Source organism: Hibiscus syriacus, unplaced genomic scaffold (assembly GCF_006381635.1).
Source record: "Hibiscus syriacus cultivar Baekdansim isolate YM2019G1 unplaced genomic scaffold, ASM638163v2 tig00110450_pilon, whole genome shotgun sequence".
Classification (NCBI taxonomy): Eukaryota; Viridiplantae; Streptophyta; class Magnoliopsida; order Malvales; family Malvaceae; genus Hibiscus; species Hibiscus syriacus.
The window spans coordinates 7,158,516-7,174,457 of NW_024062743.1; the positions used below are offsets into that span (position 1 = coordinate 7,158,516).

Sequence of the window (15,942 nt, forward strand, 5' to 3'; positions counted from 1 at the left end):
CCGTTTGCCATCCCTAATCAGAAAGTGCACAATAGTTTATTTTACCAAACACAAAGTGTTGACTGTTTTTTAGTGGGAATCAGATCATCAACAAATTTATCAATGCTAAGGCTGCTTTTACTTCATCTAATTCCACAATAATCTTTTCATTTCTTTGTAATCCTCTGCTAAAATGGGTTTCGCAAGCACAGCTTCTTAAGGATTTTTGTCCGCGGGGCTTAGCAGCTTGTGATAAAAGTCGTCAACGGCTGTCAACTTACAGTTTAGCATCTTGACTTGAATGTACACGGCTCATTTTGTAAGTCGGGGCGGAACGTAGTTTGTTGAGGTGCACTGCAATCTGGGTTTTTTTCTTTGATCTCAGGCGGGAGACGGCGGCGCGTGATAGTCAGGGAGAGTGAGGATCGGAGGTGAAAAACCATCTTTTTTGTATGAGATTTTGAGTGCTTCTGGAGTGAAGGCAAGTTCATCTAACATAAGTTTTTTCGTATGGTCATGCCTTTACATGGACAAATCTATAAGGATGTTGCTTTTGTTGTGTTGCAGATGGAGAATACTTCTTATATGGTTGCATCTAAGCACAAGCTGAGTACCTTTTTCTCCCTCATATTCCGTTCTCCCACTTCTTATCACCCTTTGCTAGCCTCTGCAGTGTCCAGACTAATAATGCAAGACCAGGGGAACCGCCTAATTGTGGGTAAGGATGAGAATACCGTGCGGCAGCTCATAAGGATGATTAACAGTGACAATCTCCGTTTGGTATGCGTCATATACCTTCCTTTTTTTATGGGTGTTTATGGTGAGCTGTTTCTCCTTTAACAGTTTTGATTTGTTTCAAGGTTGAACAAGCTTGCTCTTCTTTATCCAATCTCGCCGGAAATGTTTATAGTGAAATGTTAATAAGATGCGACATCATGCAACCAATTGAAACTATTTTGAACTCTCCTGTCCTTGAAGATCCTGTTTCTGTGCTGCAAGTTATGGCCAATCTAGCCTATGGGTCTGACACTGTAGCTCAGAAGATGCTAACTGCTGGTGTTTTGAGATCATTAGAAAAACTGTTCCATCATAAAAACACAGAGGTATCTCTCTGTTTTTCTTTATTGATTCTCTTTATCATAACTACTAGTGTTTCTTTATTGACTAGCCTTTTGTGTGTAATCAGGTGCAAAGGCTTGCTTTGCTAGCTGTGGGAAATTTGGCATTTTGTCGAGAGAATCGTCAGCTTCTTGTCACTTCTAAGTGCTTGAGGGAACTTCTCGTGTGCTTGACATCTACACCTGAGCCGCGAGTAAATAAAGCTGCAGCTCGTGCTTTGGCAATTTTAGGTACGTTTCTTGGATTTGAATTCCTTTTTACTTTGTTTGAGAATCTTTAGACCATATGATCATCTGATTCTGTTCTGTTGTAGGAGAGAATGAAAGCTTGCTAGATGCTATTAGAGGGAGACAAGTACCAAAACAAGGCATACGCATTCTGTCGTTGGATGGAGGTGGGATGAAAGGTCTTGCAACCGTGCAGATCCTTCAAGAAATTGAGAAAGGAACTGGAAAGCGAATGCACGAGCTATTTGACCTTATATGCGGAACATCTACCGGTGGCATTTTTGCTGCTGCACTCGGTATTAAGTTGATGAGCGCAGACCAATTGGAAGAAATATACAGAAATATGGGCAAGGATATGCTCTACATAAAGAATCATTATTCATCCAAACTATATGCAGGTGTAGTTCGCTTTATGTATTCTGTTTTTGACTTTGCAGGGAAAGTTGTTTTCTCTGAACCTGTGCCGAAGGATAACAAAGTTGCGTCTTGGAGAAACAAGTTGGACCGGCTTTATAGAAGTTCATCGCAGAGGTTCAGGGTTGTTGTGAAAGGATCTAAGGCATGATTTTCTCTTATGTATATTAATTTGTGCTTCTTTCTTGGGGCACTGCGCCAAGAGTTCCTTTCATATCTTTCTTAAAAATGTATGTGCATATATGTATGAAGAGTGTTGAATAATTATATGAAGCTATATCCCAAAAGAATGAAAGTTTTATCTATATTGCCTTCAATCCATTAAACATCGCAATCACATCTGCTGCGACATATTTCTAATTTCGATTAGTATTTCAGCACAACTCAGAAAAGCTAGAGAGGTTACTACAGGACATGTGTGTAGATGAAGATGGTGATGACCTACTAATCGAAACTGCTGTGAAAAATATTCCAAAAGTCTTTCTTGTGTCAACTTTAGCGAGTGTTACACCCGCTCAGCCTTTTGTATTTCGCAATTATCAGGTTTGAAGTCAGTGGTTCCTTTGTCTATCATAGCATAAAAATTCTAATTGAGTTCAAGTATTATGTTGGTCCTATAGATACAAGTAGACTATTTAATCAAGTCTATTATGGTAATATCTTGGTAGCTGTAGTATGTTAATGCATTTATTTTTCTTAATGTGAAGTACCCTGTGGGAACGCTGGAGGTGCCTCTTGGAATGTCTGAAAGTTCCGAAACCACCGTGCCAGGATCTCCAACTACAGGTACCCAGCTTGGCTGCAAAAGAAGTGCTTTTGTTGGAAGTTGTAAACATCTTTTGTGGCAAGCTATAAGGGCATCTTGTGCTGCTCCATACTATCTTGATGACTTCTCCGACGGTATTTTCTTCTGCTTGAGTTTGTTAACAATATATTTATGCATGTTTAAGCTTCTTAACCTTTATTTTAAGTTAAATTACATCTTAAATAGGTGTATACCGTTGGCTCGATGGTGCTCTATTAGCAAACAATCCAACTATCTTTTCAATACGAGAAGCACAACTTTTATGGCCTGATACTAAAATCGACTGTATAGTTTCAATTGGTTCTGGCTCATTGCCTACCAAGGTAACCATTTTTGTTTTGTTTTTTTGTGTTTGCCATCTAAAGGATTTGTCATGAGATCTGCTCAAAATGCATGTAAAACCTTATCCGATTCTCTTGACCGGCTGAAGTTTAAATCACCATTTTGTTAGGATATACATGCAGAATAAGAGTATGATGGTGCCTTCAATGATGTTCCAAGTTTAAATCACCATAGATTTATGAGTATCTGTATTGTAGGCTCGTAAAGGTGGTTGGCGATATCTAGATGCGGGGCAAGTGCTGATCGAGAGTGCATGCTCTGTTGATCACGCAGAAGAAGCCTTGAGGACGCTGTTGCCTATGCATCCCGAGATCCATTACTTTCGGTTTAATCCAGGTACGAAGTACCGGGTCCTTCCTCGTCACTATAATATAACCCTTGGTAAAGTGTATTCATAAAATGCATGTCGTTGTTGCAGTCGACGAACGTTGTGGTATGGAGTTGGATGAGACGGATCCAACGGTTTGGCTGAACTTGGAAGAGGCAACAAGGGATTACATTGAAAAAAATTGGGAGTCCTTCAAGATTGCTTGTGAAAGACTAGTTAAAAATAGATGAGAAGTGGAGAGAGTTTTAATAAATCTCAACCAAACCATGTTGTTCCATGAGATCAGTAATAAAACATATTTGCAGAAACTCTGAATGAAAACAGAGGAATTCCTAAACTCGGATCAAACTCCCTGAATTGAATCTTTATTATATTAACCAGGAATCCCACTTCCTAAATTTCTATTACGCATCTCATGTACACTTTATCAACGTGTCCCGTAAGACTAATAACAGTAACTGCATACTTAGTTTTCTCCACCTCTATACCCAACCCATGCCATAATTTCCTAATCAAATGACAACGTACATGTACACTTTGTAAACGTAGTTGTTCGAATTTAGGATCTTTAGGAAAAATAAAATCTTTGATCATTGAGACCACTTGATGAATTCATAAATATATAATAGTTAAGTGGTCATAGATATAATTTATCCTTAACTATTGGCAGTCTGTTTCCATATTGTGAAGAAGCAATTGTGGAGGATAATAAGAAAGAAAGTAATTTTAAGGGTAAGCTATACGTTTAGTACTCCAATTATCATTTTTCTTATGTTTTGGTTACTCAATTATTATTTTTTTAAAAAGAAAATCATATTTAAAGTTACAGTTTGATCACATGTCGTTAAAAAAATAATAAAATTACTGACATGACATTTAAAAAAAATCAACGATGACATATCATTATCTTATGGTGATAGGTTAACATCAGTAATATTTTTTTACGGTGAGTGAACAAAATGAAATCAAAATTTAATATTAGGTATGATTTTGGAAAAAAATAATTGTGATCAAATTGAAAAAAAAAATAATTGATTTACTAAACGTGTAAATTACCATAATTTTAAATTGCGGGGCCAATGAACAATCAATTAGTAGAATTTGGTTTTCAAAAAAGAGTTTATGGAGAGACATTTGATAGTTGAAATTGGTTTGGATGTTAGATAATTTGAAAGTCTCTATTCATAATTCTACTGGGCACAAGGGGTGATGAATGATGGTAAATTCTCTCAGTTTTTTTGGCTCAATAGCCCAAGCGGGTAAATATTTAGGGTATTGGGCATACCCAAACTTTATTTAACAAAATACGACAAATGTTACAGTCCACAACGAACTCGTCACCTCGAGGTGAGGAGTTCCATGGGATATTATTTTTTAATGATCCACGCGTAGTGGGCCCCACGTGGGCCATTATTCTAATAGCGATATAATGACTCGTCATGCCAAGGTGACGAGTCCATTAAAAAAATTAAAAAAATTATAAAATCAAATAAAAATATTCGAAGGAACTTGTCACGTCTAGGTGACGAGTTCATTCGAATTAAAAAAACTAACCCTTAGCTAGACGTTGTTCAACGGACAGATGGGCAACAATAGTCACTTGGAACTCGTCACCTCGAGGTGACGAGTTCGACCAGGGATTTCAAAACACTAGCCGTTATAGCCGTTGGGGGTAAGGCTATGAATAGGGGTTTGGGGTTTTGGTTTTTCACCAAAACCTGAATCTGAAAAATTGAAAGAAAAAACATATGTTGTGCGGAAATCTAGAAAAATGACAACTCGAGAGTAAATGTCGCTCCTGAATAAAGTTCATGTTTCGTCTATACCCATCCCATGCCATAATTTTCTAATCAAATGACAACGTACATGTACACTTTGTAAACGTAGTTGTTCGAATTTAGGACCTTTAGGGAAAAAAAATCTTTGACCATTGAGACCACTTGATGAATTTATAAATATATAATAGTTAAGTGGTCATAGATATAATTTATCCTTAACTATTGGCAGTCTGTTTTCATATTGTGAAGAAGCAATTGTGGAGGATAATAAGAAAGAAAGTAATTTTAAGGGTAAACTATACGTTTAGTACTCCAATTATCATTTTTCTTATGTTTTGGTTACTCAATTATTATTTTTTTAAAAAGAAAATCATATTTAAAGTTACAGTTTGGTCACATATCATTAAAAAATTAATAGAAATACTGACATGACATTTAAAAAAAATCAACGATGACGTATCATTATCTTATGGTGATAGGTTAACATCAGTAAAAATTTTTTACGGTGAGTGAACAAAATGAAATCAAAATTTAATATTAGGTATGATTTTGGAAAAAAATAATTGTGATCAATTTGAAAAAAAATAATTGATTTACTAAACGTGTAAATTACCATAATTTTAAATAGCGGGGCCAATGAACAATCAATTAGTAGAATTTGGTTTTCAAAAAAGAGTTTATGGAGAGACGTTTGATAGTTGAAATTGGTTTGGATGTTAGATAATTTGAAAGTCTCTATTCATAATTCTACTGGGCACAAGGGGTGATGAATGATGGTAAATTCTCTCAGTTTTTTTGGCCCAATACCCCAAGCGGGTAAAATATTTAGGGAATTGGGCATACCCAAACTTTATTTAACAAAATACGACAAATGTTACAGTCCACAACGAACTCGTCACCTCGAGGTGAGGAGTTCCATGAGATATTATTTTTTAATGATCCACGCGTAGTGGGCCCCACGTGGGCCATTATTCTAATAGCGATATAATGACTCGTCATGCCAAGGTGACGAGTCCATTAAAAAATTAAAAAAATTATAAAATCAAATAAAAAATATTCGATGGAACTTGTCACGTCTAGGTGACGAGTTCATTCGAATTTAAAAAACTAACCCTTAGCTAGACGTTGTTCAACGGACATATGGGCAACAATAGTCACTTGGAACTCGTCACCTCGAGGTGACGAGTTTTACCAGGGATTTCAAAACACTAGCCATTATAGCCGTTGGGGGTAAGGCTATGAATAGGGGTTTGGGGTTTTGGTTTTTCACCAAAACCTGAATCTAAAAAATTAAAAGAAAAAACATATGTTGTGCGGAAATCTAGAAAAATGGCAACCCGAGAATAAATGTCGCTCTTGGATAAAGTTCATGTTTCTTCTATACCCAACCCATGCCATAATTTCCTAATCAAATGACAACGTACATGTACACTTTGTAAACGTAGTTGTTCGAATTTAGGACCTTTAGGAAAAATAAAATCTTTGACCATTGAGACCACTTGATGAATTCATAAATATATAATAGTTAAGTGGTCATAGATATAATTTATCCTTAACTATTGGCAGTCTGTTTTCATATTGTGAAGAAGCAATTGTGGAGGATAATAAGAAATAAAGTAATTTTAAGGGTAAGCTATACGTTTAGTACTCCAATTATCATTTTCTTATATTTTGGTTACTCAATTATTATTTTTTTAAAAAGAAAATCATATTTAAAGTTACAGTTTAATCACATGTCGTTAAAAAATTAATAGAATTACTGACATGACATTTAAAAAACATCAACGATGACGTATCATTATCTTATGGTGATAGGTTAACATCAGTAATATTTTTTTACGGTGAGTGAACAAAATGAAATCAAAATTTAATATTAGGTATGATTTTGGAAAAAAATAATTGTGATCAAATTGAAAAAAAAATAATTGATTTACTAAACGTGTAAATTACCATAATTTTAAATAGCGGGGCCAATGAACAATCAATTAGTAGAATTTGGTTTTCAAAAAAGAGTTTATGGAGAGACGTTTGATAGTTGAAATTGGTTTGGATGTTAGATAATTTGAAAGTCTCTATTCATAATTCTACTGGGCACAAGGGGTGATGAATGATGGTAAATTCTCTCAGTTTTTTTGGCCCAATACCCCAAGCGGGTAAAATATTTAGGGTATTGGGCATACCCAAACTTTATTAACAAAATACGACAAATGTTACAGTTCACAACGAACTCGTCACCTCGAGGTGAGGAGTTCCATGGGATATTATTTTTTAATGATCCACGCGTAGTGGGCCCCACGTGGGCCATTATTCTAATAGCGATATAATGACTCGTCATGCCAAGGTGACGAGTCCATTAAAAAAATTAAAAAAATTATAAAATCAAATAAAAATATTCGATGGAACTTGTCACTTCTAGGTGACGAGTTCATTCGAATTAAAAAAACTAACCCTTAGCTAGACGTTGTTCAACGGACAGATGGGCAACAATAGTCACTTGGAACTCGTCACCTCGAGGTGACGAGTTCGACCAGGGATTTCAAAACACTAGCCGTTATAGCCGTTGGGGGTAAGGCTATGAATAGGGGTTTGGGGTTTTGGTTTTTCACCAAAACCTGAATCTGAAAAATTGAAAGAAAAAACATATTTTGTGCGGAAATCTAGAAAAATGACAACCCGAGAATAAATGTCGCTCCTGGATAAAGTTCATGTTTCGTCTATACCCAACCCATGCCATAATTTCCTAATCAAATGACAACGTACATGTACACTTTGTAAACGTAGTTGTTCGAATTTAGGACCTTTAGGAAAAATAAAATCTTTGACCATTGAGACCACTTGATGAATTTATAAATATATAATAGTTAAGTGGTCATAGATATAATTTATCCTTAACTATTGGCAGTCTGTTTCATATTGTGAAGAAGCAATTGTGGAGGATAATAAGAAAGAAAGTAATTTTAAGGGTAAGCTATACGTTTAGTACTCCAATTATCATTTTTCTTATGTTTTGGTTACTCAATTATTATTTTTTTAAAAAGAAAATCATATTTAAAGTTACAGTTTGGTCACATGTCGTTAAAAAATTAATAGAAATACTGACATGACATTCAAAAAAAATCAACGATGACGTATCATTATCTTATGGTGATAGGTTAACATCAGTAATATATTTTTACGGTGAGTGAACAAAATGAAATCAAAATTTAATATTAGGTATGATTTTAGAAAAAAATAATTGCGATCAAATTGAAAAAAATAATTGATTTACTAAACGTGTAAATTACCATAATTTTAAATAGCGGGGCCAATGAACAATCAATTAGTAGAATTTGGTTTTCAAAAAAGAGTTTATGGAGAGACGTTTGATAGTTGAAATTGGTTTGGATGTTAGATAATTTGAAAGTCTCTATTCATAATTCTACTGGGCACAACGGGTGATGAATGATGGTAAATTCTCTCAGTTTTTTTGGCCCAATACCCCAAGCGGGTAAAATATTTAGGGTATTGGGCATACCCAAACTTTATTTAACAAAATACGACAAATGTTACAGTCCACAACGAACTCGTCACCTCGAGGTGAGGAGTTCCATGGGATATTATTTTTTAATGATCCACGCGTAGTGGGCCCCACGTGGGCCATTATTCTAATAGCGATATAATGACTCATCATGCCAAGGTGACGAGTCCATTAAAGAATTAAAAAAATTATAAAATCAAATAAAAAATATTCGATGGAACTTGTCACGTCTAGGTGATGAGTTCATTCGAATTAAAAAAACTAACCCTTAGCTAGACGTTGTTCAACGGACATATGGGCAACAATAGTCACTTGGAACTCGTCACCTCGAGGTGACGAGTTCGACCAGGGATTTCAAAACACTAGCCATTATAGTTGTTGGGGGTAAGGCTATGAATAGGGGTTTGGGGTTTTGGTTTTTCACCAAAACCTGAATCTGAACAATTGAAATAAAAAACATATGTTGTGCGGAAATCTAGAAAAATGGCAACCTGAGAATAAATGTCGCTCTTGGATAAAGTTCATGTTTCGTCTATACCCAACCCATGCCATAATTTCCTAATCAAATGACAACGTACATGTACACTTTGTAAACGTAGTTGTTCGAATTTAGGACCTTTAGGAAAAATAAAATCTTTGACCATTGAGACCACTTGATGAATTCATAAATATATAATAGTTAAGTGGTCATAGATATAATTTATCCTTAACTATTGGCAGTCTGTTTTCATATTGTGAATAAGCAATTGTGGAGGATAATAAGAAAGAAAGTAATTTTAAGGGTAAGCTATACGTTTCTTATGTTTTGGTTACTCAATTATTATTTGTTTAAAAAGAAAATCATATTTAAAGTTACAGTTTGATCACATGTCGTTAAAAAATTAATAGAATTACTGACATGACATTTAAAAAAAATCAACGATGACGTATCATTATCTTATGGTGATAGGTTAACATCAGTAATATTTTTTTACGGTGAGTGAACAAAATGAAATCAAAATTTAATATTAGGTATAATTTTGGAAAAAAATAATTGTGATCAAATTGAAAAAAAATAATTGATTTACTAAACGTGTAAATTACCATAATTTTAAATAGCGGGGCCAATGAACAAACAATTAGTAGAATTTGGTTTTCAAAAAAGAGTTTATGGAGAGACGTTTGATAGTTGAAATTGGTTTGGATGTTAGATAATTTGAAAGTCTCTATTCATAATTCTACTGGGCACAAGGGGTGATGAATGATGGTAAATTCTCTCAGTTTTTTTGGCCCAATACCCCAAGCGGGTAAAATATTTAGGGTATTGGGCATACCCAAACTTTATTTAACAAAATACGACAAATGTTACAGTCCACAACGAACTCGTCACCTCGAGGTGAGGAGTTCCATGGGATATTATTTTTTAATGATCCACGCGTAGTGGGCCCCACGTGGGCCATTATTCTAATAGTGATATAATGACTCGTCATGCCAAGGTGATGAGTCCATTAAAAAAATTAAAAAAATTATAAAATCAAATAAAAATATTCGATGGAACTTGTCACGTCTAGGTGACGAGTTCATTCGAATTAAAAAAACTAACCCTTAGCTAGACGTTGTTCAACGGACAGATGGGAAACAATAGTCACTTGAAACTCGTCACCTCGAGGTGACGAGTTTGACCAGGGATTTCAAAACACTAGCCATTATAGTCGTTGGGGGTAAGGCTATGAATAGGGGTTTGGGGTTTTGGTTTTTCACCAAAACCTGAATCTAAAAAATTAAAAGAAAAAAACATATGTTGTGCGGAAATCTAGAAAAATGGAAACCCGAGAATTAATGTCGCTCCTGGATAAAGTTCATGTTTCGTCGATCCAACGTGGGTCGGACGATAAATGGAATATTCATAGTCGGGGGGATAACAACCAGAGAGTCGCATCAGCGAATGATGACATATCTACATCAATCCGGTCTATTTTCGGCTATATTTTTATGTGACTTCAAGGTGTGCCCGGAGTTGATCAAGACTCTGATCGAACGTTGACACCCCGAGATGCACACGTTCAATTTCCTAAGCAATGAAGCGATGACTACTTTAGAAGACATCCCTTACCAACTCAGTGTTCTTGTGAATAGAGCCCCAGTAGTAAGGTAGAACATGTACGAACCCTCGACATTGGTCTACTAAGTTCTAGGAAATTGACCACTATCCGACGTCATGAGGGCTATCAGGTAATGATAACGTGACTAGATTCTAAATTCAAAGTGACTACCGAGTCTACCGAGGCGGAGGTTGTTTTCGCGTCCCGATCATTTCTTCTCCAAGTGATTGGAGGGACATTATTACCAAATAAATCTATTAATTTGGTGCACACTCAATATCTGCAAATTTTGGAAGACGTCGATGTGTGTTGTAATACCAGTTAGGGCTTGGCGATTCTAGGCTTTTTATACCGGGAGCTTTGCAAGGTTGCAAATGTAACATCGGGTCGAAAAGCCGATGCAACATGCTTTCAGATACTGCTACAGTCCTGGGCTTGGTATCGCTTCCTGTTTTTGACGCCAATACAGAAGCCCCGATCAAGTTTCTGCTGGTTGGAAGTAATTGTTTAAATTCATTTATTTAACATTTTTTGAATTTCATAAATTTATTTATTTATTATTTGTTTATAATAATTTTTTATTTTTAAATATTTTAGATGGCGTCATAAAATATCAGAGACAAAGTTGGCGGGTGCCACTGCGTGAGACATAGAATGAAATCGACATTGCCGATCGATTAGCGATATGACATACGAAATTATTATTATTTTTTGAATCTTTTTAACTTTATATATACTAACTTTGATATTTAATATTTATAATTCTGTGGGCTTCCTATGTTGACGAGGAGATCAACCAGGTATTATCGAATCAATATTTTGAGGGTCCCACTTATGGTTTACCGTGATGCCGTTATTGCACCAAGCGATTGTTAAGTGGTACGTGGCTAATAGAGTCATGTGCCAATTTATGACACACCAACCGATTCCTACACAAATGAAGCTTGACATGGACGCGCTCCATACAATCGATACGCATGAGAAACATAATGAAAATTAGCTGGTCCGACACGCTTACTACATCGACCTATGGAATGAACGTGAACTATCGCCCCCCCATCGTCAGGACATTACACCGTTAGACTTAGATTTCGACCATTCTCCCTATCTCTAGCTTTATGAAGAAAATGGCAAACCATATTTCACGATACCGGAAGAAAGGGCATAATGGCAACATCATCAGGCCATATGCACCAAGTCTAAGTCCAAGAAGAAAACATTGTCTTCGTTGTCTTCTGCTTCACCATCTGTGGATGAAGAGTACTATTATGCATCTTAGGCTAGTTTCAGTTTCTTTCCTTCATTTCATACTTCAGCAGAGACTTAATCGAATTGGGTTAGAGGTTTATGGGATGCACAATAGTACACTCAAGCATCTTCAACAGAACATGCGGTTGTGGGTGTCTAGTACCATATCCTATATAGTCAACAAAGTAGGAGCCAAGTCGAAGCAGTTACGGTGATGATGGCGTCAAATGTAATAAATCCATCATCGTATTTTAAAGGTGGATCACAGAGTGTGTTGGGTACACCTCCTCGGCACGACAACGACGACGATCAGGGCCTACGACCCCAGCGTAGGCGACGTCCCCACGTCATTATCATTCGGCCACTCCGCGTCATCTTCAATAACTTAGAAGACATAAATTTTCTTTGTAATTTTCATGTAAACATTTATTTTTTACCATTAATTTACTTTGTATTTCTTAAAATTTAAACAAATTGACATTTCTTTTAATTTTATTTTTTTAAAATTATCCCCGGCCGATCTCGTCACCTCGAGGTAACGAGTTCCAAGTTACCGTTGCTATTTGTTGTTGCCCGTCTGCCCGTTGAACAATGACTAGCTAACGACTAGTTTTTTTTTAAATTCGAAGGAACTGATCACCTCGACGTGACGAGTTCCATCGAATAATTTTTATTTGAGTTTATAAATTTTATTTTTTAAATTAAAAAAATATTTAATAGACTCGTCACCTTGGCGTGACGAGTTATTATAACACCATTAGAATAATGGCTCACTACGCGTGGACCATTTAAAAATAATATCCAATGGAACTCATAGTTCAAGTGTTAAATTTAATTAGCCCAACAGGTTATCATGGTTTTTATTTTGTTAACTACGACAAAAGCTACAATATCGGGTAAACTCGTTTTACCGACATGACTAGTTTGCCCGAAAAATATTTTTAATAGTCTCAGGTAAGTGAGCTAGTATATTAGTATATTTTCAAGAACTTGTCAAGTCAACGTGACAAGTTCGATGAAAAGTAATTTTTTATATCCAATAATTAATTTAAAATTATAAAAACTTAAAAAAAATGACGACTTCATCTGGAATTTAAAATTTCACTAGCTATTGGCCAACATGTTGCTTTTGAATTTTAAAAAATATAATCGTTGAAACTATTATATCAACATGATGAGTTTCGTCGAATTTATTTTAAAAAATAATTTTAAAAATAATTTAATAAAAATAATAATAAAAGTTTTTACAAACTAATACAATCCATAAAAAATCTACTTATATTTTCGTAACTCTTAACTATGTCGAGGAGTGGTCGAATAAAAATGGCATTGGGCTTGTCGATTTCATATTGGTCGTCTATCTTGATCGTCTTCATCTTTGTTTTCTTCTTTAATAAAAGGTGTACCGAACATTACTCCGCTTTGAGATCCACCTTTGAAATACGGTGATGGAGCACATAAGGTATTTGATGCCATCATTACCATCATTGACTTGAATTGGCCACCGAAATTAGTACCTTCTTAACCATATATAATATGATCCCATTGACCTACATGTTCTATTGAAGATGCTTGAGCGCTTTGCATTGCATTCGATGAACCTCCAACCCAATTTGAGTGACTTTCCATTAAAGCATTATATGGAGGATAAAAACCATAACTGGTCTGAGATGAAAAATATTCGGCATAAGCAGAAGACGAAGATATTGTTGCGAATGATTTCTTATCTTTTACGTATTTGACCTTCATTTCTTCCCATTGCTCCATCTCTTTCGATGTTGTTAAATATGGTTTCTTATTTGTTTCATAATTTCAGAGGTAGGGAGAAATGTCTCAAGGTCAGCAGTTGTAATCTTGAAATGCGTAGGAACAAATGAATGCCGCAAAAATTTAGTTAGAGGCAAAACTAACATTGAAAAGTTCTTCACAAACCGTCTATAATAACCGGCAAGTCCCAAGAAACTCCGAACCTCAGAAATATTCTTTGGAGATTGCCAATCCACTATAGCTTGGACCTTTCTTGGATCTACTCGAATGCTTTCTGTGGAAACTATGTGACCAAGGAAAGCAAACTCGGCTAACCAAAATTCACACTTTGACAATTTGGCATACAACTTTTTCTCGTGAAGTGTCTGAAGAACTGCTCGAAGATGAACATCATGCTCTTCTCTTGATTTAGAATATACCAAGATATCATCTATACATATCACCATAAATTGAACCAAATAAGATTGGAATATTCGGTTCATCAAGTCCATGAATGTCGCTGGTGCATTAGTCAAACCAAATGGCATCACTATAAATTCATAATGCCCATACCGAGTTCGAAAAGCTATCTTTGAAATATCATCCTCTTTGATCTTCAACTGATGGTAACTCGACCTTAAGTCAATCTTAGAAAACACTGATGCTCCTGTAAATTGGTCAAACAAGTCATCAATCATCGGAAGAGGATATTTGTTCTTTATTGTGACTTTATTCAACTGACGGTAATCGATACATAATCGCATAGGCCCATCCTTCTTTTTCACAAACAAAATAGGTGCTCCCCAAGGATAAACACTAGGTCTTACAAACCCCTTATCGAGTAATTCTTGCAGTTGGGCTTTCAATTCCCACAGTTCAGTCGGAGCCATTCTATACGGAACCATAGAAACAAGTTCGGTACCCGGATAAATCTCAATTCTAAATTCTACCTCGCGATCTAGAGGCAGTCCCGGTAAATCCTCAAGAAAAACATCCGAAAATTCTTTAACTGTGGAAATATCATTTATTCTTACTTCTGAAATTCGAGCATCTATCACATTGGCTAGAAAAGTTATATATCCTTTCGACATCATCTTTTTCACAGTTATGGCTGATATCACGTTTGATGGTGATTTCAATGTTTTGTTGATTACTACAATTTCTGAACCTTCTGCATTCTTTAAAAAAAAAGACATTTCTTACGACACTCGACCCATCCATAGTGTGAAGACAACCAATCCATGCCTAGGATAATTTTAAATTCCTCGAAGGGCAATTCCATTAAATTTTCCAAAAACACAATCCCCTGGATCTTTATAGGGCATTTGCTACATACTCGGGCTACTCTCGCACTATGACCCATAGGATTTATCGTTATCATCTTAATCACAATTAGTTCTAAAGGAATTCCTCTAGTTTTAACCAACTTTGTACCAATGTATGAATGAGTAGAACTAGGGTCAACTAAAACAAATACAGGTTCATCAAACAAATGGAAAATACATGTTATAATTTCAAGGTCATCCCGATCCTGAGTGGTCTTAATGTTGTAAATTCTAGCGACTCCCTGAGTCTCTTGTCTCGGCATTGAATCTGTTTGTCCACTGGATCTACCCGTTCCTCTGCTTCTATATGAGGCTACCACTGATCTTTCAGACTGTGCCGAATTATCCCCAGATTTCTTAGGGTAGTTTCTGGCAAAAAGGCCCATATCACCACATTGAAAACAAGTTCCACTGATATATCTACATACTCCTTGGTGTAATTTGCCATAGGTTTGACATTGATTCATTTCCCCATAAGCTCTACCCGAACTAGCAGCAAAGGACTGGGATGGTCTACTTTTCTGTGAAGCTGCTGCAAAACTCTCTCTCTCTGAAAATATGGAACTCGAGCCCTTGCTTGTTATAACATGATGGGGAGTGAAAGGTATTCCCACTCTTTTTCCCGTTTAAACACTCTGCTCCACTACTAATGTTTCCTCCTATGATCTTTCAATAGTTTTGGCTCTATTTATAACTTCTTGTAGACTCGGCAAGTTCAAGGCCAACATCATCTCTTTCAGCTTCGGCCTCAAACCTTCTATGAACCAATCACGTCTTGTTTTGTCGTTTGGCATAACTTCAGTAGCAAAATGACTCAACTTGTTGTATTTAGCTTCAAATTCATGTACGACTCGATCACCTTGCTTTAAATTAAGGAAGTTCAACAACATTGCTCATTTAAATTGTTCACCCACATACTTGTTCTTGAATTCCTCCAGGAAAAATTGCTAGGTAACTTGCTCCGGTGGTGCATACATCGTAGTGCTAGACCACCATACTCGAGCTGATACTTAAAGATATAGTTCCTCCCAAC

General features: G+C 35.9%; 1 protein-coding gene across 1 annotated transcript; it reads left to right on the forward strand.

Moving 5' to 3' along the window:
• Positions 1-401: 401 nt before the first annotated feature.
• Positions 402-3,459, forward strand: LOC120125982 (phospholipase A I-like). Its single transcript, XM_039144295.1, has 11 exons — positions 402-410; positions 547-759; positions 840-1,082; positions 1,166-1,328; positions 1,412-1,672; positions 1,763-1,884; positions 2,118-2,282; positions 2,447-2,639; positions 2,731-2,867; positions 3,084-3,222; positions 3,305-3,459. The coding sequence occupies exons 2-11, from the start codon at positions 547-549 to the stop codon at positions 3,442-3,444; spliced, it is 1,776 nt and encodes a 591-aa protein (XP_039000226.1). The 5' UTR covers positions 402-410; the 3' UTR covers positions 3,445-3,459.
• Positions 3,460-15,942: the final 12,483 nt, after the last annotated feature.